At 44.8% G+C, this 22,615-nt stretch overlaps 1 protein-coding gene across 1 annotated transcript in view; it reads left to right on the top strand.

The window, feature by feature from the left end:
* The window catches only part of LOC142574315 (neprilysin-1-like), a 93,314-nt gene that overhangs the window by 51,379 nt on the left and 19,320 nt on the right, over positions 1-22,615 (top strand). Inside the window, exons 14-18 of the mRNA XM_075683432.1 lie at positions 16,119-16,196; positions 18,985-19,088; positions 19,271-19,329; positions 19,756-19,807; positions 21,576-21,643. Coding sequence (XP_075539547.1) covers positions 16,119-16,196; positions 18,985-19,088; positions 19,271-19,329; positions 19,756-19,807; positions 21,576-21,643 — 361 coding nt within the window. The remainder of the gene's footprint in view (positions 1-16,118; positions 16,197-18,984; positions 19,089-19,270; positions 19,330-19,755; positions 19,808-21,575; positions 21,644-22,615) is intronic.

The following is a 22,615-nucleotide window of genomic DNA, read 5'->3' on the forward strand; positions in this document are numbered from 1 at the left end:
CAGGAGCGTGTATGTGACCTTAATATAAAACTGACATTATGAAATCTGCAATATATCTGTGCATTACACTTTATAAGTATTGCAGCTGACAACATTACGCGACATGGCATATTAAGACTGAGATACACAAGACATGAAAAAATAATTTTTTTTACACAACATTATTACACTAGAAGACAAAGAGTACTGTTTTACAGAGTGCACACAAAATGAAAATGAGGAAAGCCCGACTGGCATTCTCATTTGCCATGCAATACATGCTTTCAGCCCAACAATCTACAACTCTCCAATGCAGTTTATTAGGCCCTTTCTGTATCCAAATTTTATTGTGTATTTCTTATTTACTAATTTAGTAAGAACTGGCATTTCGGCATACTTTCCTGGAAAATTTAGCATGTGTTGTCAACTATTTTCCTTATAGCACGCCCCCTTCTTTCAATGGTTTAGCTTGGCAATATACTGACAAGTAGTATTCCGATATTTAAAGTTATGATGCTTTCCTCTTTCTCCCAATTTCTACTTCATGCTCTAAACTGTGATGTCCCTCCTACGCAGTTTATGTTGGTCTGCGACTATTTACGTGGTCCTTTATTCTGTAGCCTCTCAACTAGAGCCTGCAATTTCTTGTCTCCTAAAACAATCATCTTTACCGCCCAAAAGATATTGCATGGTTACCCTTCACTGGGGGGGAGGGGTGTATGTAAATGTTGAGATATTCAATGAACCGCAGAGCCACAACCATTTCTCATCCTGTGTTGCCATTACCTTCATGAGTCGCAATGGTTGCAAATTGACTACCAGCCCTCGATTAAAAGTAGATTTTGCAACATGGAAAATGACCACAAGCGTTGCATTTGATTGAATGAGTGCCACTGTGCATGTATGTTTTTTTTTTCGTCTTGTGATGGCTAGGTTGAACATGGTCAAGTTGTCTGAGAACTGTCCAGCCCCAACAAATCCTTTGTGTAGATTCAAGATGAGGAAACATTCGTTTCTCAAGACTTGTTTCAAATTAAGCATAACGCAGATTTTCATGATGGAAATGAGGAAAGGTTGTGCTTAGAGACAATGATAAGCCTGCTATTTGCTGCAAAACAGAGTGAAATGAAATATGCTTGCAATTTTCATGAGCAGCTAGCTCAGTACAAAAAAAAATAATAGGCGCATTGCCTGCTGAAACGTTTTTTAACACCCATGAGAGGTCCTGGTTTATTTACAAGAAACCAGGACCTCTCAAATCCTTCGCAGTCTAGATTGCAATCCGGCGCATATTGATTTTGATATTGTATTCCAAATAAAAACTGCTCAAATTTTAAGGTGTTCAGAATTATATGGGTATAAATTAAAGGTATAAGAGTAATGCAATGAGAAAATAACAAGCTGATTGCAGATATTTCTTTCCTGCAAATCAATTAGTAGCAAGAAGGTCATGCGAAATTAGCATTGAATGCACAATAAATATGATGCTACAATGCCCCATTCTGTGAATATTCTTGCACAAAGAAAATCCTCATTATGAAAGGTCACCAAGAAAATGACAGTGTATACTTTGCATCAGCAGTCATACCTGCAGTATGCACAGTACCATCGGCAATATTTAAAACAACACACAGCTGCTCATGATATCAAGCTTAGGGCGCCAAGGAGCCTCAAAGCTTTAAATTATAACTTGACCTATTATATTACACTACACACCAATATCTACTTAGAATATTGTCTTCAGTCGTAACTTCAGTCAGATACCGAATAAATTAAAAGAACAATTCTATTTCACTTATGTTCGTAGTTTCCTTGATTACGGTTGTATTTGTTGGGATCCGTACACGGCTGATCTCGCGGAACAGCTTCAAAGAGTGCAGAATAGAGCAGGCAGGTTTGTACTTAACTGTAGTAAAAATTAACTATGACAAAATAAAATTAAATTATCCTGGCAAGCATTACAAGACCGGCAACAAAATTTAATGCAAACATTTTTCCACGCTGTTTATTATTCAAAAACAGGGATTGAGGGAAAAATATACATTAAGTCGCATACTTATACGTCGTTGAGACGCGACCATGCGCTGAAAGTCCGCGAGTTTCCTTTCAGGGGTGACGTCTTTAGGTATTTCTTTTCTTCAGTCTATAAGAGAATGGAATGCTCTTTCGCCTGACATTGTTAATATTGAAAACAATGATGCATTTTATCGCGCTTTATGTATGTGATTACTTGTTCCTCCCTTTAATATGTAGTCCCCACTGCTGTAATGCCCGCATGGGCGATGCAGGTATCTAATAAATAAATTAAACGAATAAATAAATAAATAACTGCGTCCAACAAGACATCACCCATCTGTCTGAAGCCGAACGCAAGTGGCTTGCTCTTGATGGAGGGCACCAAGGCTGGGCATTGTGAAACTGCTGCTATGATGTGCATGACCTGCGATAAACGACGCTTGAAGTTCAAGATAAACAAATGCTGTTAGAACAAAAGACAAGTTCACTGGCAATGAGCCTCGTTTTGGTTTGCAAGAGAAATGCCTAAATATGGACTTTCTGCTGCTTACTGAAAAAGAAGCGAGGCTCCTTCCAGATGTTCCAGTCATGAATTAAGATTGTCAGACACCTGCATGTTTGTATGCTCATATGCTGCTGTCGTCACTGTGCCAGCATGCTTTGCATAGTTTATTATTTCAAGTTAAAGTGATTATTGTGTTTTGCGAATTCTCGGCAAACAGCACCAGCAACGAAGTAGCTCATTTACACACATACTCCCTTTTGAGGGGCGAATTCACACACACACACACACACACACACACACACACACACACACACACACACACACACACACACACGCGCCTCTACACACACATGCCTCTACCACATGAGAAGCTTCCCAAGCTTGACACACATGCACTTTTTTATCCTTTGACACTCCTACTGCTAAGGCATAAAAAACCCTTTGTGTGACCAACCCCAAACTCCTCAACCTGCACTTCCAGCTTAAGCACTTTCGCGAGAGCCAGGACAAGCCTTCTAGCTTCCCTAGTGTTCCAAACTGTAGTTACGAATTTCAATAGGGCTACACTCGACAGCTCTCTAAGCGCATGCAAACTACCCAGAGAGACCTAAAGCTTGTATATGATACCTCTAAAGCACAGCACTTCAAATTTTCAAAATTCATTAAAGCTCCTGAAGTCAATTGCTATATACGTAGAACCTTTCGAATAACCTACCATTCACAATTTGAGCGGTTGTATACATCAGCGGAAATGTGGGCTAATGGGAAATCCACGTCTTTAAGATCAGAATTAGTGTAATGGCGAAACCCACTACATGATTGCTAATAATTTATTTATGATCTGGATGTAACAATCAAGGATACGGATTCATCAGGGCAGAGGAGCGAAAAAAGAGGAAGCGTATACCTGACGCCTTCCCACTGGCTCTCCCGAGAAACGGCGCCTCATACAGCAGTTGTCAGGGTGAACCAAACTCGGGTTTCAGGCGAGAACACTCGCTGCACCAAATTTGAAGAGTTTTATTGCGAGCAAAACTCTACCGCCCTTATGCAATACATACGCACCCACATAAAACGTACTCCTACGCACAAACAAATGTACGCACTTTCAAAGTGCAGACACACAAGCGTGCACGTGAACATTGATAAGCATCAACAAGCACGCATACATGCAGGCAGACACGCTAAACGCTAACACGTGCACGCACACACAGCGATCCACACAGAAACATGCGCACACACGCGCGCATACACAAACACGCTCACAAAACACGTACGCGCAAAAACGCCAGCCCATACAAACCGGCATGTACGCGTGCACACGCACACAAACATACATAAAGCGAGCCGAAAACATGCTGAAGGCGCCAGGCAAGCAGCAACAGCAGCACGCGACCGCGTCAGGGAGAACCAATACCGCGCCGGTTCTTTCGAAAGGTGGCAAAGATAGTCGTCTTTTTTTCTACGCGACGCAAAAGTGGTCGACCACTTATCAATTAAGTGCGAACGACTGTATTACAACAAGCCGCGCTGAACACACAAGAGAATCACATCTATGAACGTTCAAGAGCTGAGAAGCAAATCGGAACTATGCAGGCGTACCACGCCCGATGTAGGTTTGACAAACATTAGTCACACGGGGCGTGATCGAGGTAGTTAACTTGCCCTACTGCGAGCGCAGCTACTCTTGCCCTTACATTAGTGAATTATGCAACGAGGTCACAGTGAGATACTTCTAGAGCGAACAAAACACGTAACCCACGAAACAAATACCAAAGAAACGTGCACTTGCCTGAAAATTTCCATTGTGGCAGTACTACCGACCGCCGACACCAGGCACGTTGCAACTGCCCGTGTCGGCTTCCATGGATCCATCTTGAAGTGCGTACGAAAGCCTTGCTTTGAAGTGGGGCACGAGTAATACACGAAGCACGGGCCACATCTTTTTCTGCATCGCACACAAAACTAATCATACCTTTAAAATTATTGCGCACAGCGCGAGACGCGAACACACGCGAAAAGGAGACAATGCATTTCATGTACCAAGAGCAGCGAATGCAATGAAGGCGCAGCTTCCGCTTTCCCGTCCTGTCGCACTCGTAGTTGTCTGTGACCTTCCTCCATGTCTGTGATGCTACAGCGTCGTCGCGTCACTTCCGTCGCTCTTCATTGGGGAAGGCGGCCGCGTACATTGCTCTGTGCCCAAGTCAATCGAATTAAAAGAAAAGAGAAACATCTGCTGCGACCCGTTTATTCTGACAGGTTTGCTTGCTCGCATGGCCGCCAGTTTGCTGCTGTTTCGTAGTGGTCTCTAACTAAAGTGGTTAGCGGGCAGTTGCTACTACGTTTCATACCGAGCATCTTTTTTTTGGTGGGGGGATGCAGTCTGTGCAGCATCACTGCGGGTACAGCACACAAATCGTGAGCGAGATGATCGGCGCTCTTCTGCTGGTTCGATTAGATTACTCGCTGCGTCCGAACGAAACAACGTTGCGAGGTAACAACGTAGTTTCAGCGAGATCGTGGCTCGATAAAGACGCTCACATCTTGGTCGTGCGACGGCGAAGCGTAAGCATTCATGAGGACACTGAAGACTGCGTTTGTAGGAGCGTATGCTGTTGATAAGCAATCACAGCTTTGACGACACCAGCCCCTAATATATAGGCTGAGCCTTACGACCTGTGTCTGAGGATGCGATTAAAAAGCAGATCAGTAGCTTAGTAAAGCTCTGAATAACTAAGGCAAGGTACGTGGAGATTTGAATTTGAGAACTTCCAGCGTGATCTTGCCGCTATATATGTCTTCTTTATGGGTTCACCAAGCAAATTGTACGTTGATGCCTATGTACAACAGGGGCTCCCCTAAGAGCATGTCGCTGTTTGTTCAGCAATGGATCCAGACAGCTTATTTAATTTCCCCGCTTTTTGTTGGGCTATTAAGGGCACCGAAATATTCGTGCAGAATTGTGCAAGTTGCTCGCATGTTTTCATTCTGGTACTGCAGTTAGTCTTAGAAGTGTGTAATTGCATGATGATATTACTGTGAGCACAATATATAACCTTTGAAGGGTGGATTTTGAATCTGTAAGAATGACAACAGGTTGAGACGTACAAAAGTGTAGCTTGTTTAGAGCTGCCTCAATGGCAACGCTTTCGGCCGTTGTGGAGGACACGACTGCAGTGAAACGAACCTACCAATCCCTTCAAAGGTTAAAGCACTTGTTTCCTACTGATGCCTTATCTCTAAGCTCCCTACGCTCGCTGCACAATCTCCATATCAAAGGCTTCTCCATACGATTCCAATGGGTGCCCTCGCACATAGGTATCATAGGCAACGAGACGGCGGACAGCCTCGCCCATGGAGCGCTGTCGTCGAATCCATTGAGAAAAGAGCCTCAAGAGGGCAAGAGACTCTTCAGAGAAACGGTGTCGTGCCACTTCAGTTCCTTGTGGATCTCACCTCACAAACCATGTGTGACCAAGGGTTTCAAAAGAAACCAAGCCACTTTACTGCTCCGCATTCGCACGGGCTCTGCTTGTACCCGTGCGTGGATGTATAAGACTAGCCTGGCGTTGTCTCCATTATGTTCAACGTGTGGTGTGTGCGGTGACATAGAACATTAGCTTATGTGGTGTACTCTAACGCGGAAAGGAGTGTGTTATTCTGGTCGCTCAATAAGACAGAAACTCCTCACAGTTCTCTTCAGGACATTGTTTTCCCGCGCAGGACACAGTTAGGTAGGAAGGAGGTTTCTCGCCTTCTTTTAAATTACCTGAAGGACACGGATTTGGCCTCCACGTGGTGACCTTAGGAGTGACTATGTGTAGTGGTGATGTCTGTGTCTGATTTATATGATTTATGCATTTCAAGTGTCGCTACAGTGGAGCAATTGCCGGCAGCAACTGCCTAGCTAATCCCACCAGTAGGCTACAACAACTCAACTCAACTCACAAAATATAATTCATTCATTCATTCATTCAGAATTTATTTAAGACAACGAAAAGGTTGTCCAGGGTGACGTGGCAAAAGGCATACTTTGCCTGACGAGGCCACGCCACCCGGATGACAGGCGGCACCACAGGCTACAAAAATCAAGAAAGAGCATTACATAATAGAACACACATTCAATATTTTTTACACAATACATAAGACATCCTTACAAAACACAGGCTTTCGGCGGAAAAACAAACAGCATACTTCAAAACACAATTCAACCATAGCAGTATTTACAAAACACACTAGTGATAGGTATACGTTCAGTTTTCACCTTTAAGGTTCATTTATGAGCATTGCTTTAATTAACATTTTGTATTTACGTATAGAAGGAGTGTTGCGTACAGTATCCAGAATAATAGGGTATTGATTAATTAAGTCAGGAATTTGCCATCCTAACCTCTGAAAACCGTAATTAGTGCGTACACGAGGTGTTTCCATACATTGTTTCCTAAGTTCGTATGTGCTAAGTTTAGTGTGATAGGTGGTTTCGAAGGTTATTTTGTCTAGTTTGTACTGGCGTAATATTTCCAGACATAATTTGTATGTGTGCAGTTTACTTATTTCTAGTATTCCATAAGACCTAAACAAGGGCCAGCAGCTGCGCAATAACTGTATTTTCCCAATAGCTCGTAACGCCCGCTTTTGAATTGCAAAGAGGGAATCTCGATTTGTTTGTGTCGTCGTTAACCATACAAGGGAACAGTAGCTTAAACGGGAATGTATTAATGAGTAGTATATTTGCCGCTTTATGGACGCCGGGAGATATCTCAATTTGTTTAAAATGCCAACCGCCCGACAAAGATCACTTCGAAGCTGATCAACATGCGAATTCCAAGAGAGATTTTCTTGAAACAGAACACCTAGAAAACGAATTTGCGAGCACTGTTTCAACTGAGTGTTTTCAAAGTTTAAGTTTAGGTTGTCAGGAGCTTTTACACCTTTTGCTCTGAAGAGAATGTATTTGGTCTTACTAGCATTTAATTGCATCTTGTTTAGTTTTAACCATGTACTCAAGCCGGTCAACCAATAGTTAGCCTTTCTTTCGAGCGCGTAGGGGTCAATACCTGAGAAAAAGACATTAGTGTCATCAGCGTACAACACTAGGTTTTCGCTGCCTGGTATATTCACAATATCATTCAGGTATAAAATAAAGAGTACAGGTCCGAGAATAGATCCCTGAGGCACACCATATTTTATTGTTTTTACGTGTGAGGCTGCAGCATTTATGACAGTAAATTGCTCTCTTGACGTTAAATAGCTCTCAATTAAGGTCAACGACACGCCACAGAATCCGTAAAGTGGAAGCTTTCTTATTAGAACATCGTGCTGAACACAGTCGAATGCCTTTCTGAAGTCGAGGAAAATTCCCAGGGTGTGTGCCTTTTCTTCAATATTGTTTAGAATTTTTTCCTTTATCCCAAGGAGTGCGGTTTCGGCTGATCTATCTTTCCTAAAGCCAAATTGTTCATCGGCTATAATATTTTGCGCGGTGAGAAAACGGACGAATCTTTTGTTTATAACCTGTTCGGCTACCTTTGCAAATACTGGTAGTACTGATATAGGCCTATAATTTGTTAGTTCGTTCGCTGGGCCACCCTTGTGCACAACAGTCACTTTGGCCAGTTTCATTTTCTGCGGAAAAACGCCTGTAGATAAAATAATGTTGCAAATGTGTGAGAGCGGACAACTGATTATTTCACCTACAGCCTTTAGAGGTTTCGGTTTAATTTCATCTGCTCCTGGAGCACAGCCATTTTTTAGTGTCAGAATAATATCTAGCACTTCACGTTCGTCAGTGGGTGCTAAAAACAATGTGTTTGCGGCGTTTGATGCAATGAACTGCTCGCACGGTGAATCAACTGAATTCCCATCGCATGATCCGACTGCAATGAAATGGTCATTAAATAAATTTGCGACTTCGTTGTCAGTCATAGCATCGTTTTGATATGGGACCTTTTTGTGCTGGAAATTTTTCGAGAGTACCTCCCTCACGGTTTGCCACATTAGCCGTGAGTTACCCGTAATGTCTGCAAACTTTGTTATGTAGTATTCAAATCTTGATTTTCTAATATCTGCATTTAATTTGTTTCGAACTTTTTTAAACAGTGTAAAGTCATTTTCATGCTTGGTATTCAGGAATTTTTCAAACAGCCTGTTTTTTTGTTTGATTCTCATATGCAGTTCATGAGTGATCCAAGGCTTCCTTATCTTTTTTCGTTTTACCCATGGCTCGAGGGGAAAACACTTCTCGTATGCAGCCATAAAGCAGGAAAGAAAAGCCTCGTACGCTTTATTTGCATCTGTTTCCATTAAAATGGAGTCCCACCTTTGATTTGAGAGAAGATATTTGAATTTGCTGATATTTTTTTCAGAGTAATGGCGGATAAAAACTGGTTGCTTATTTGAATTAGGCCTTTTGTGAGGTAAAATGCAGTAGATTGGCAAATGGTCACTTAAATCGCACTTCAATACACCCGATTTGACAACGTCAGGCGGAAAGCTTGTAATGCAAAGGTCTAAAATACTTTGAGAGGTAGGAGTAATCCTAGTTGGCATATCTATTAAGTTACAGCACGCGTATGACACAAACAGCTCTTGTAGGCGCGAATAGCCGGAGGTATCTGATAAAACATTGAGATTAAAATCGCCAACAAAAGCACACTGTAGTTTTAACTCAAGACTTAGTTCAAACAGTTCTTCCATACAGTTCAAGAAATGGTTCAAGGATCCAGATGGCGGGCGATAAAACACTCCTAGCAGGATGTCATAAAGTTGTACAACGACACATTCAATGTTTTCATTTATAATATTATATTCTGTGAGTGCATTGTACTTGAAGTGTGAGCGAATATACATCGCACTACCACCACCACGTTTGAAAGCGCGACATACAGATATGCAGTCGTAACCATCAAGAAAAGCACACTCATCATCAGAGGAAAACCACGTTTCAGTGAAACAAAGAATGTCAAAAGAATAGTTAAGGTCATTTAGGAATAGGTCTACCTCATCAAGTTTAGTTTTTAAGCTCCTAGCGTTAAGATGAAACAAAGAAAGTGTGTCTTTTTTTAAGAAAGCAGGTTCACAAGGAAGGTCAAAACATGAGTGCATCATCTTGCACTAAAGAACACAAAGAACGCCCACATCGTGGGTGCTACAAGAGCACGTTACTGCAAGTTGATAAAATCTTGCTCACTGCGAATGACGAAAGCGGGGTCGCCGGTCTGCTTCCGCAGCAGAATTTTTCCGTTAGCATGCCAAACGTATGCGTAGCCATTCTTTTTTGCCCATTCTTTTGTCGAGGTTAGCAATGTGCGGGAGAGCCGCGTGATATTTTCGCAGATAAACAAGCTTTTCTCTTTTTGCAGCAAATGTCTGTTTGCCAGCCAAGTGTCACGGTCCTCTTGCCTCAAAAAGCGAGTGATAATAGCTGGCGTTTTGTCGGCCTTCGCTGGCAGCCTATGCACGGCAGCTATATCCTTCCTTGTTACATGCGGTACATTCAGTTTGGTAGCCACTTCGTTTATCTTTTCTAGTAGGTCCTCATCGACGGACTCAGAGACGCCATGTATTTCAAGATTTAAGCGGCGACTTCGCCACTCTAAGCTTTCGACTTCACGCTTTAGGTGAGCAATTTCATTTGCCGAGTCCGCCTTCTCAAGTTTGTCTACACGCTGGCAAAGTTCTTTGGTGTTTTTTTCTTGATCAGTCAGCCGGTTTTGAAATTCGTCAAACTTATCTGAGATAAGCTGCACTGAGGCTTCTAATTCATTAATTCTTTTGGGCAAGGTTTGGAGAGCGTCAAGTTTAGCCTCAATTTTGAGCAAACGTGTTAACACTTCCTTTTCTGCACTAAGCTTCTCACTTCCATCTTCCACAGTGTGGCCATGTTTGCATGTATTGCACTTCCAGTTTTTTTTCACACGTTTTGTTTGCCACACCTCTTCGGTTATACCAGAACAGTCGCCAAAATGAAAACTAAACTTACATTCACAGCAGCTGGCAGAGGGCACATTTTCAGGCACAAGCGAGCGGCATGTACAACATCTCGACATGTCGTGCGGTGCAAAGGCAAATACACTTCAGGAAAACAATGTACTCGTGGCAGCAGCGGCAGGGTCGGCAACAAAAAAGAGTCTAATCCTTATTAGTAAAGACGACCAACCTGTAAATATACAGAGTAGATTTCACTTGTCGTGCGTGCCGGTGGCTGCCGCTGCTGCCAAATGCGGGGGAGACGCCCCTTCGGTCCTTGCTTGTTCGTCAGTTGTCGCTGGCGTCGGTGATGCAGGTGGCGATTTGCCTTCCCCAGAACTGTCTCGCTTCCACAGCGAAGGAAAAAAAAAAAAAAAAAAAAACTTCGGGCGACGATCGGTTTTCAGTTGCACCAGCGCAGCCGGAGCTGCTCTCGGCGGCCAGGAACTTTGGTCCACAGGCGAAGGACGCTGTAAATATACAGAGTAGATTTCACTTGTCGTGCGTGCCGGTGGCTGCCGCTGCTGCCAAATGCGGGGGAGACGCCCCTTCGGTCCTTGCTTGTTCGTCAGTTGTCGCTGGCGTCGGTGATGCAGGTGGCGATTTGCCTTCCCCAGAACTGTCTCGCTTCCACACCGAAAAAAAAAAAAAAACTTCGGGCGACGATCGGTTTTCAGTTGCACCAGCGCAGCCGGAGCTGCTCTCGGCGGCCAGGAACTTTGGTCCACAGGCGAAGGACGCTGTAAATATACAGAGTAGATTTCACTTGTCGTGCGTGCCGGTGGCTGCCGCTGCTGCCAAATCTAATAATAATAAATAAATTGTAAGTGAAAGTGCGTACTTTATTCTGGATGATACATTTTGGAGTGGCCGTCATGCCAGTAAGATCAAAATCCTAGAAAAAAATTAACAGTCACTTAGGAATGCGAAAACTTAATGACTTCACGGATGTACCCTTGGAATTATCACGTGACCATGACACGTTAGTCCATGCGTTGTCACGTGTCCTTTACAATTCTACCTTAATCTGCCGAAATCCACCTTTCTATAGTTTGGACGAACCTTAATACAGTTTATTCCATCCTAATTCACATTTATCACCCATAATTGCACATAATTAACGTTGTTCTATTTACTACCTTCTGTATCATACTGACGTCATACAAGACGCTGATGACGTCACATTTTATTTATTTATTATACTTTCAAAGCCTAGTAGGCACAACAGAAAGAAGTGGTGAAAATATACAATATTTGCAGTGCAGGGCAAGAATGGAAAATGAAACTGTAAGACAATTTGAACGGCGATATTGAATTAGTGGTGTCGCAAATTGAGACTGTGGAGGCGGGAAGGCGGTTCCATTCAGTGGCTGTTCTTGGCAAATAGAAAGAATGGCATATCAATCTTCTGCTGATGGTCGAAGCGAGACGAGATATAACCTGGTGTGGTTAAACGATTCTCTTTAAGAGAAGGGTTAAACTAGCATAGTCTATGAAAAAGACAGAGACGAGAGTACTTGCGACGTAACCAAAGGTCAGGTAGACCTAGTGTTCTTTTCATGTACGTGACGCTGGAATGACGTGAATAATTTGAGAGAAATGAATGGGCGGCGCGGTTCTGAATGCTTTCTGAATGCTTTCAAGGGAAACGGAAGATTGGCATGAACAGGGTCCCATATGGATTGTTGTTGCGGAGAACGGCAGCTTTTCTGCTTGAAAGGACATAAAATGCTTTCGCGTTAAAAGCGCAGAACATAAACACATTGCTCAATGCGCGGACGTGTACACGCTACCCAGATTTAGGCATCAATGCGTTCAACACCCTTCAGTCGTCGATTTAACGCCCTTTTTCGAGTGATGTCACACCTTATGTGTGGTATACGCCCTTACGATAGGGTGTTTTGGTAGTAAAGGGTGATGAAGGCTGTAGACATGGGTGTAAATGCAGAAAGCACCCCTTTTAACACACATAAAGGTGTTAAAATGTTTAGTAGCTTGTGTATAGTAGCACAGACAATTTTTTGTTTTCCCCATAATTCAGTAATTCTTTAAGTTTAATTTTCTAACTGTTTATTCATTGGCTGAGGACTCCAAGCATGATTCGTAGATTTGTAGAGCACCATCAGAAACAACCGACAGAGTTGTTTCGTTTACGATACGTCTCACGCAGTCCTTTTCTCCGGTTTGCAAATAAGGCCCGCGAAATATGAAAAAAAAGCCACATGACGGAGCGCTTACGCAGTCGTATTGTGCTGCTCTCAAGCGTGCGTTCAGTGAACAAGGTCGGCTCCCGTCGGATGGCGGCGAAAATGCATGCTGCTGGCCGAGCGCTGCCGATGAGATAAAGAATGCCCTGCCGCTTTCTCATCTCCAATCACGATGCAGTGTCGAAAGCGTCCGACATGGTAGGCTACTGCTTGGTGCTGCAGTACCAGATGTACTTACAGGGAAGCTGAAACGCTTTTCGAAAAAAAATTAATTCTCTGCGGCATTCTACAGTTTTGAGTCCCCTGAACACGAATATCGGGTTCAAAAAGGGCGGAAACAAACGCAAGCGGCTGTTTTTTTAAAGAAAACGCGCACCAGCGCCTCAGGGCATCGCGCGAACGCCGCTGTTGCCCTTGATTGGTCGGGGCCGCTGTGACGTCAATCGCGGCAATTGCCGGTCGACGCCGCCGTTTCAGAGCGTAGCACGCTGTTCTGTTCTGGCTTCATAGCTGAGTTGTAAGCATTATGGAACGTTCTCGCTGTCTCGGACAGCTTGTATTTTCGCCGTACATGTTCGAACCGACAGCCGATACGGAAAACGATGGCGGCAACGGCGGTAACGGCGGCAACGACGATGTTGAGTGTGCCAACAGCGAGAGCGATTTGTGCACCTTCTCGCGCGTTGAAAATCTTAGCTGGTACGTATGTCTTTTTTTCATGTAGCTGCACGTTCCAATGACGGGAGAAAAAATGCGCTAAAGTGTCACTGGGAACTTGCTGCTGGAAGAATGCCGAAGCACTAACTTCTCATTAGATTATAAACACGGGTGCAATTCCGCGATGTCAAGCACCTTGCCGCTGCTTGTCTAAATTCTCGTGGTTTTTGAGTGTTGATACACGATCGCGAACATAAGTGCCGCGTTTCAAAGCGCGCACATGCAGTGCTGCGAGGTGCACTCACGGAAGTTGCTTATCATACACATCCAGAGATGGCCAGATGTATTATATGTGCAATATTCATACAATGGTTCGACGACTTTGCGATTGTGGCTCAATCAAGCATCGGTATGCGTGCTCCATGCTAGTGTTGACATAAAGATATTGGCCAGTTTTAGCACCGCCGTGTGGTAAACAGGATAACTGCAACCGTACGTCGAATGTCACTAGGCAAGCATATACTCCATTTCATACCTCAGGTGCAACGCTGTGGAAGCTACGCACGAAGTCGGGTCACCAAAATTTATTACTGCGCGCGTTTCCGTCTATGCTTCGCAGCGTGCCAGCGGCGTTTGCTCGCGCGAGCATGCACGTGAAGCTACCGCGACGGGCAGCTTCACGAAAGAACAGTTCACGAAAATCGCAAAAGAAAACAAACGTGAGCGGCGGCGGCGGCAGATCTCTCATAGCGTCGTTCAGTAAAGCGCAGGACGGAAAGAGGCATGCCAGCATATGCCAGCACGCCGGTCTGGCAGCTCGGTCCCCGCGAATGACGGCACTCTCGCCGGTTCTCTCCTCTGGCAACCACCTCACCCGGCGCTCCGGGAAGCGATGGGGGCGTGTCCGCGGGGGTGATTTAGAAAGCGATTTCCGCCCCTTATATTAACGAAACGAAGAAAAAAATTTGGGAACCGTAAATTATTAGGTGTGTTCTTCCCAATCCCAGCAATTCATGGAAATTGAAAACCGTTTCAGCTTCCCTTTAATGGAGCCCGGTGTCAGCCTTATTAACACGTATCCGCAGAACAAGAAGCTGCGTGAAGCTTGGATCGCGAAACTTAGAACCTCCACGCAGCCATCGACTATACAACTCGGGTGTGCAGCACGCAATTCCGCTAGGAAGGTTTCTGCTGTAGCATCGGGGTTGCAATGTTGGGTGAGCAGCAGAAAGCGCGCACTAAGACGCTCGCCCCCCGCGCGCTGCCCGACTAATGTCATGACGCTTTGGTATACTTTATGCGGGCGAGTTCACTGGAATAGAAAGGGAACGGTAAAAAGCACATTAAGAAAAGGCATGGCATATGCCCATGCTTTTGTATCACCAAGCACTGAAATGCACTGCATTAAGAAAAAGAAGCAGCGGGTAATTGCTCGCTGAGAAGACGGATAAGCATACGGTGCGACGCAACTTGAGAAATAATTATATTAAAACTTCCAAGACTTTAGAAGAAGAAAAAACATTGAATCGTTGCGACGGGACATCACAAGTCGCCGCCGTATAGGCGTCGAAATCCCTAGTTATAACGGAATAATTTTTGAACAGATCTGAGAGCGTCCACGCAACAATGGTTGCTTGTCTACTGTCAAGTGCTCATATACTGCAGCCTAGAGCTCACATCACGGTGCGAAAGTGAAACAATGTGCGCGGACGTGCATGCATACGCGCTCTTGGTCACTGCGAAGCCGTGCGATCGCAGCGTTGAGGATTCATTGTTACGCTCCATTTGGTTATACAGACAGCCCACTATAAGAAACTATTTCACATAGTTCGGTCTCTGCGATTGCCGCCCTTTCGCGCAAGAAGCTGGTTCGGGTGACTCCAGCACGGCGACCGCGCGCAGTGGGCATTCGCTGCACGTATTCCGTAAAGAGATAGTGTCCGTAAACGAATCTGTGCTTTCTGTTTGTGCAAGATTATTATTTTGAAAGCAAAAAAAACTTCCTTCGTTTCGAGAGTACTTACAGAAATTTACAGGAGGGCTCACGCGTGGAGTTTTTATTGAGCGCGGACAGCCAAACCTATGAGGAGCACTTCGCGTTATCCCTCTTACTACGCAAGCGAGGCGCTTCGGACAACTGGCGACTCCCTAAGTCCTCGCCCCCAATATAAGCAGCGGCCGAACAATAGTTCCAGCATTCTTTTTCAATGCCTTGAATGGGCATAGTGTTGTTCTGTGGCTTATGTATTGGCTACTGTGGCTTATTGTGTTATAGCTCCTTCCTATTTTCTATATTTTTTCGCTCTGGTACATGGAGTGTAAAGGTTCCTTGTGTTTCTTTCGCATTCCTCTTGCGCAGTCTACTGTTTTTCTTATTTCTAATAGCGTATGCAGCTCTGTTATATAATGGGGCTCCTTCATAGTGCTTGGATATATTATCTGAACATAATATTGGACTTAACACAGCCCATGAAGGCAGAGTTCATAACTTATAACCGCTATATATTATAGAGAAACAGAAATACCAGTGTTGCCAAAAATTCTCTCTCATGCCTCGTGTCAGTGGACTATTGGAATCATTTCTTTAATATTGTGATTGTTAGTATATATAGTTCCATTGCTTGCGTTTTTTGTCACTGCCTGTCGCCCTTTCACGAGATATTTATTTCGTGCATAGGCTACCTACAGCATGAATGACAAAACCCGATATAATCAAGCGGAGTTATTGCATTGTGACTCATCGATACTTACACTCACTTCCCCTCTCTTTAATTTCTTCGCAGCTGAAGACTATGAGCCTGAACATCTTTTACCCTCTTTGGATTATGGACACGGACAAGCTGGCACGAATCTATTCTTCGGTACGGGTAGCCCACAGGGATTGTTTTTACTCTCTCGGCTCCTGCATAAGCACTTTACTTTCATTAGTGATTTAATACGCGTCTGCCGCATGTTTTATAGCGATAGCAATTACGTGTACACTCCAGGCTAATTTCCGCCGACGTCATCGGCGTCGGCTTGATGTTCGCTAGTAAGTCCATGTGCGATAACGTCAAAGCCGTGCGCCCGATGATGTAGCTGCGAATGAAGAAAGCGTCCAAGGGTGAGCCAGGAATAATGATGGCTTGATGCGGCAGTGTCTTCTCGCGCTCGCAAACGAGGAAGGCGAGAAGGGTGCGTGCTGTACTCTCTCGTGCGCAACAGCGGCCGGGGGGGGGGGTTGAAGCGTAGAGATGTGCGCGCACTAGGAGGGGGAGTGTAGGGAGCAGGTTAGTGCCCATCTGCTCTTCTACTCAAACTGCGGCGGCAGAGAACGGAAGCGCGCATCCTACTCTGGAGGCAATCTGCGCTCTGTTCGCAGGCTACCAGACCTGAGACGCTGTGTTCTTTTGGGCATAGTTCGCACTGAAGTGAGAGGGGCACGAAGGGTATTTAGCTCACCTCTGCTAGCGCTCTTCATCACACCAGCGTTCTTATAGCGAGTGCCCGCGGTCATGGGAAAGATGTCTTCATTTTTGTCTGTGAGTGTGTGACAGCGTGGTGGTTAATTTAGCTCGTGGGCAAATCTTTGCAGCAGCTTATGCAGCCGATAAAGCGACTTAGCTTACTTCGGAAAGCTGTCTAATAATTTGCTACCGCAATCAATGCTTCGGATGTCCGGCGAAACTATGACTTTTTTTTTGCTGTTGAATTGACTCTTACGGCGCTGGGAGTTTTCCATAACATGAATAAGCAAAAGAAGCTGAGTAAATGTTCGCGGAAATGTTTAAGGTTACGATCGGAGGAATATTATGAACACTATGGGCTAAAGGCAAGGCACCAAGCCGGTTTCAAGTGTCGCTCTAAGCACAGTCACATACATTTCAAAATTGCACCTAGGCACTAATGAAAGAGAAAATTATGACTGGAAGGCCATGAGTGTTTATATTTCTCGAGTCTGCCCTGTCTTTCCTTTATACCAGGCGTTCAAAATTAAGCTTTATGGTTTTCTTAAATTTAGGCACTGGGAGGCACGCAAGGACCACCTGTGCAAATAAGTTATGTGGCCAGAGGGACACAAAGTGAAATGATAATTATGGCGGTCGGCAGCCAAATTAACTAAAATTGACGAATGAACTTTCTGTTGACTGCAGTAAGTGGGTACACTTGTATTCAAAAGTTAGAAGCAGTCGTGTTTCTACACAGTTTCACTTGGAAGAATTCTAGCGTGTCTGTGCTCCGAGATATCGGACTGCAAATTTTAATTGTCGCTCGCATGATTACGCTTTCAAGAGGCTGAGGACCGGCGCAAAGCTCCTCCCTGATGTGACGCGGCTGTTGCGTGCGGCGTTTAGTCTGACATTGGGGCGGAGACTTTGGCAAAGATGATAATTGTCCCCCTTCCTCACTCGGCCGGCGAAATCAAGATATGACAAAGCGGTGTGCCGCGCAGTTGTTGCTATTGATTTCAATAAAACTTAATATACTTCTAAATTGGCAGTTACTTTATTTTCGTAGCCGAGGCAACGACCACGCCCGCTCGTCTAGTCACCCTTACGCACGCGCACTGCCCTCCGGCTTCTCCGTTCGTCGCACCATTATCTCGGCATGGCAGCTGTCGCCAACGTTACAGGCTGCGTGGTCGCGTTACTACAGCGGTTCCGGGTTCTCGGAATTGTTATTTCGCCAGCCACGAGGGGAAGAGGGTCAGTTATCATCTTGGCCAAGGCCTCCGCCCCGTTGTCAGACTAAACGCCGCACGCAACAGCCGCGTCACATCAGGGAGGAGCTTTGCACCGGTCCGCACTCTCTTGAAAGCGTAATCATGCGAGCGACAATTAAAATTTGCAGTCCGATATCTCGGAGCACAGACACGCTAGAAGAATTCTTACAACTGATACTGCGTAGAAACACGACAGTCTCTAACTTTTCAATACAATCAAACCAACTTACTGCAGTCAGCAAAAAGTTAATTATTCAATTTCAGTTGATTGGGCTGCTGACAGCGATAATATTAATCTCGTTTTGCGTTCCCCTGGCCGCATAACTAATTTGCTCACGTGGTCTTCGCGTGCCTCCCAGTGCCCAATTTTAAGGAAAACATAAAGCTTAATTTTCAACACCCTGTACCTCAATACTATATAGTTCCGGTATGATTAGCGTTTAGAAAAAGGAGAGGTTTTGGTGAGTCCCACGGTTTCATACATATTAATTATTCGACAGGCCAGAGCGGACGGTATTTTGCTGCCCATCAAGAAGCCACGGGTTGCTTTTGCTGCCCTAGTGACCGCGTTCTTATGAGGGCGTAGTGCAACAACAATCGCCTATTCGATGACGCTCGCATGGATGATCTGCACTGACTATAAGGACCACGTCCGGGCTACTGTCCTCGATAAAAAAAGCGACTTCCGCTACCCCATATGAGATGTTAGTGTTTTGATCCTGCAACTAGTGCTCAAGAATCGACTTTGTTGGGCATCGTACCTGTCACCTTCTTTCTTCTTCCCTCAATATACCTTAAATCACCAGGCTGAATAACCATTTATTCAGTCAGCCAAGCTTGCCGAAATAACACGTAATGCATCAGCTAAGATACACAACAGAGTAGATCGGTGATAATGAGAAAAAAAGACAAGCATGTTGCTCTTGTATCTCCATGCTACATCGCAGACCATGGTGAACCGCAAGGAAATAGCCGAGAGCTACTACCTCCTCCGCCGGGCAACCATGCACCGGTACTGGTCCAAGTTCTCCAAGGATCAAGCCGAACCAGAGTAAGCGATTCACTCGCTTCACATGATGACGATTTCTTTCTTAAAATTATCCTCAACTAATGGCCAGAATCGCCAAAAGGTCAAACAAAGTGCGAGTAATTGCGTTGCTTGCTTTCACTGTGATGTCAGGAAATAGCAGTAACGTATTTATGTTGAAATACATTTTTCTCCTTACGTAATAGGTGGCAGGGCTCCGCCTTCGACTTGGAGTGCAGATACGACTGCGAAGCCAACGCCTTGTGTACGTGACAAGATACATACACGCGTGAATTCTCTGTTTCATTCTGTGTCGCTTCCGCGAATCTCATCGGCATTGTGTATTATTATAGGTGCCTTTGTCATGTTCCACTCGTTCTAATAGCGCCTTTTTCGTGCCTTGGGCACGACAGACATAGTCTAATCTCTTCTTTTATTACTTCTGCGCTTCAAGGTACAAGAATCCTACAACGTGTTGATTAGCATAGGTGTTATGCGTTCTCCTTTAATTGGGGCCCATTTACAAAAACAAAGCGAAAATATGTCTTAAATGTTACTTCCTATTCACAAACGTCAGAAAACGTGCTTAAAACATGTGACGCATATAGTAACGGCAAGTCTTGGCATTAAAGTAAATATATTCTTTCATTCTACTTGATGTTGACGTTGAAAACAAATCTAATGCTTTCAGATATACCAATGGGATTATTCAGTGAGCCTATTCTGCATTCGGACGTGTCTGCGTAAGTTATCAGTTGCCAGATCTTCTTTCACTCATCTTAGTATACCAATGTACGCTTTACCAGCCCCGACTTCAAGAAGTTCGTTAGCGGAAGAGGAAGTGCTTACTCTTAGGTATGTTGTTTCGTGGTTCGTTCGTGCAGTGATCGTATATAATGGGCTGGCGACTGACAACAGTCTCATCATCAGCCTGGTGAGACGAAAGTCTGTTAGGGTAATAAATCTTGAGAGTGTGAGGACGTAAGGAGCCAAGCCAGCACTGCAAACCACGCCTCGGATCGTGGTAAGGCTTGTCGGACGCCGGCGCGCCACAAAACCCGAAGTGCAGTCGTAGCTTAAGCGAGATAATAATAATAATAATAATATTTGGGGTTTTACGTGCCAAAACCACTTTCTGATTATGAGGCACGCCGTAGTGGAGGACTCCGGAAATTTTGACCACCTGGGGTTCTTTAACGTGCACCTAAATCTAAGCACACGGGTGTTTTCGCATTTCGCCCCCATCGAAATGCGGCCGCCGTGGCCGGGATTCGATCCCGCGACCTCGTGCTCAGCAGCCCAACACCATAGCCACTGAGCAACCACGGCGGGTGTAGCTTAGGCGAGAGTCGCCAGTGGCGAGAAAATGTGAGTTTCGAAAGGGGATGTGTGCGTATTGTCAAACTGCAGCAGTCTGCATCCAATCGCATTGTATAGGACGGATTAAGCGCTGACTCTGCGTGAGAATATGTGAAATAAGTTACTTTTATCCCTGCGAATGTTGATACAAAATTACCAACAGTATTTTTTCTAGTTTCCTAGGCGTCACAAATTGTATGTCACTGGGCACAACGATTTTATTTCAGCGAAAAGGCCGAAGAGACAACGAGATATTGCATTCGTTTTCCGATATTCATTTTGGCAGAGCGTTAGATCAAGAAGCTGCTGTGCTCGGCCGTCACGTTCATTGCTCACAAAAGAAGAAAGAATGCACTTTGTCAATTTCAAAGTCTCTGAACTTTCTACAAATACAGGATCAGCATCAAATGAATTGAGTTCTTTGACATTAAAGACTAGGAGAGACTTGCTTGAGCCAGGTATCAATGTCATGGTTAGACAGCCAATTTGATTATCTTCTCAGCACGTGCGTCTCTCCCAGGTAGTGCCTTTTCTTGTTTAGTTTCTATGGCTTTTCTACTTGCTGATATGTTTATGTGTCTAGCGATATTCTTTAGGCCATGTGATGTTTCTTTGCTTAGGTTTTTGCAATCACTTATATGTGTTGATCCTTTCAATAATGATTCAGTTGAGATTAAGCGCTCGTCCTGTCTGCTTGAAATCCTCATTTAAGTCCCTTCACGCTGTAAGATAAGGATATCTTACCGTACCAACTCGCCCAACTTTCATTCCTTTTGCATATGAAGTTACTCAGGAAACACATTTCTCCAAATTGGCCCTGCGAAGAAAACAAGTGTTTACACAGTCGTCTTCGCTTCGTGTGGGCACTGTGCCTTTTCACTTACGAATGTGCGGCGCTTCGTATACGCAGTAAAAACAACTTTTCTCAGGAGTCAAGTTGGTTTTCGTCGCTGAAACTAGTGGCTTGCGCGCCTTAATTAGCTTCGAAAAGTTGGTATTGGTGTTATCCTGGATAAAAGCGCTTTCGAAAAATAGGTCATTGCACGGATGAACAAGTGACATGCGTGGCTGCCGTAGTCAGCAATGTATATGAAAAACACTAACGCTTGGCACGTACATTTAAATGTGAATTATCCGTCTAAATTTCTCCAGTATATTCAGCATCTCTCGGCCAGGCGCAAGGATTGCCCATGCTATGCTCGGCGCTATCGACAAACGAGGTAAGGAACCATGATACGAAACTCTTTAATACAAGCCTACTATTATTTCTTCGTGTGGCTTATCGCATTCGCTTTACCGACGAGATTACCTTTTAGGGTGAAAAGAGATGCATATCTTCGTACCGATCTACGTGGGTGGCCAAAACTACTCGTCGAACTGAAACGCTGAAAACGCCATACAAGGCGACCGTAAGAGCATGAACAAGATAACTGCCACCCTGATTTGGCAGACAGCACACGTTTTCGCTGACATGGAATCCAAGCGCAGAGCGATAACACAAGCGCAGAAAAGTATGTTGTTACATCGCAGAAGTCACATATAAAGACGTATTTACAGTATTTACACGAAAGATAACGATGCACATACAAGATGGCTGTCGAGAGCCATTGCACCTCTAAACGTTGTTGCGTACTACAGGGTAGCGTACCGTACTGCTGCCGAGAAGTAACGGCGCCTGCCTATCGAAGCTCGACCGAGGCTACTTATTGGGTAGCGCGGCGTTGTCGGCGGGCTGCAGACATCCGGTAGACCATGGCGACCAAGCAAGGACGAGACGATTTTCTAGTGCGAAACTTGCACGGTTTATTCAGAGGTAGATGAACCAAAATGAGAAGAGCATGAAGTCATTAAAAGTACATTTCGGAGCCCCTTAAATAGGCTCTCTACAATCATGGGCGCGATCTTGCTTCCATCGACGTCACGTGACCGGCACAGAAAGAGGGCCCCGCCTCCTCTGGTTATACCGAGCTTGCTGCAGAGAGGAGGTCGTCACACCACCTGGAATTGTAGACGCCTGTCCGTCTCTTCTGCGCGTTGCGGGTTCGTCGAAGTTCTCCTTTAGGTCCAATTCGACGAAAGGGCCTCTCTAAACTCGCACACCCACACACACTTACACACACAAAAGAGGCCTGTACACTGCGGGGCTTCCGGCAGACAGGCGGACACTCGAAACGGTCATGGCGAATTATGAA

Source organism: Dermacentor variabilis, chromosome 3, assembly GCF_050947875.1.
Source record: "Dermacentor variabilis isolate Ectoservices chromosome 3, ASM5094787v1, whole genome shotgun sequence".
NCBI lineage: Eukaryota > Metazoa > Arthropoda > Arachnida > Ixodida > Ixodidae > Dermacentor > Dermacentor variabilis.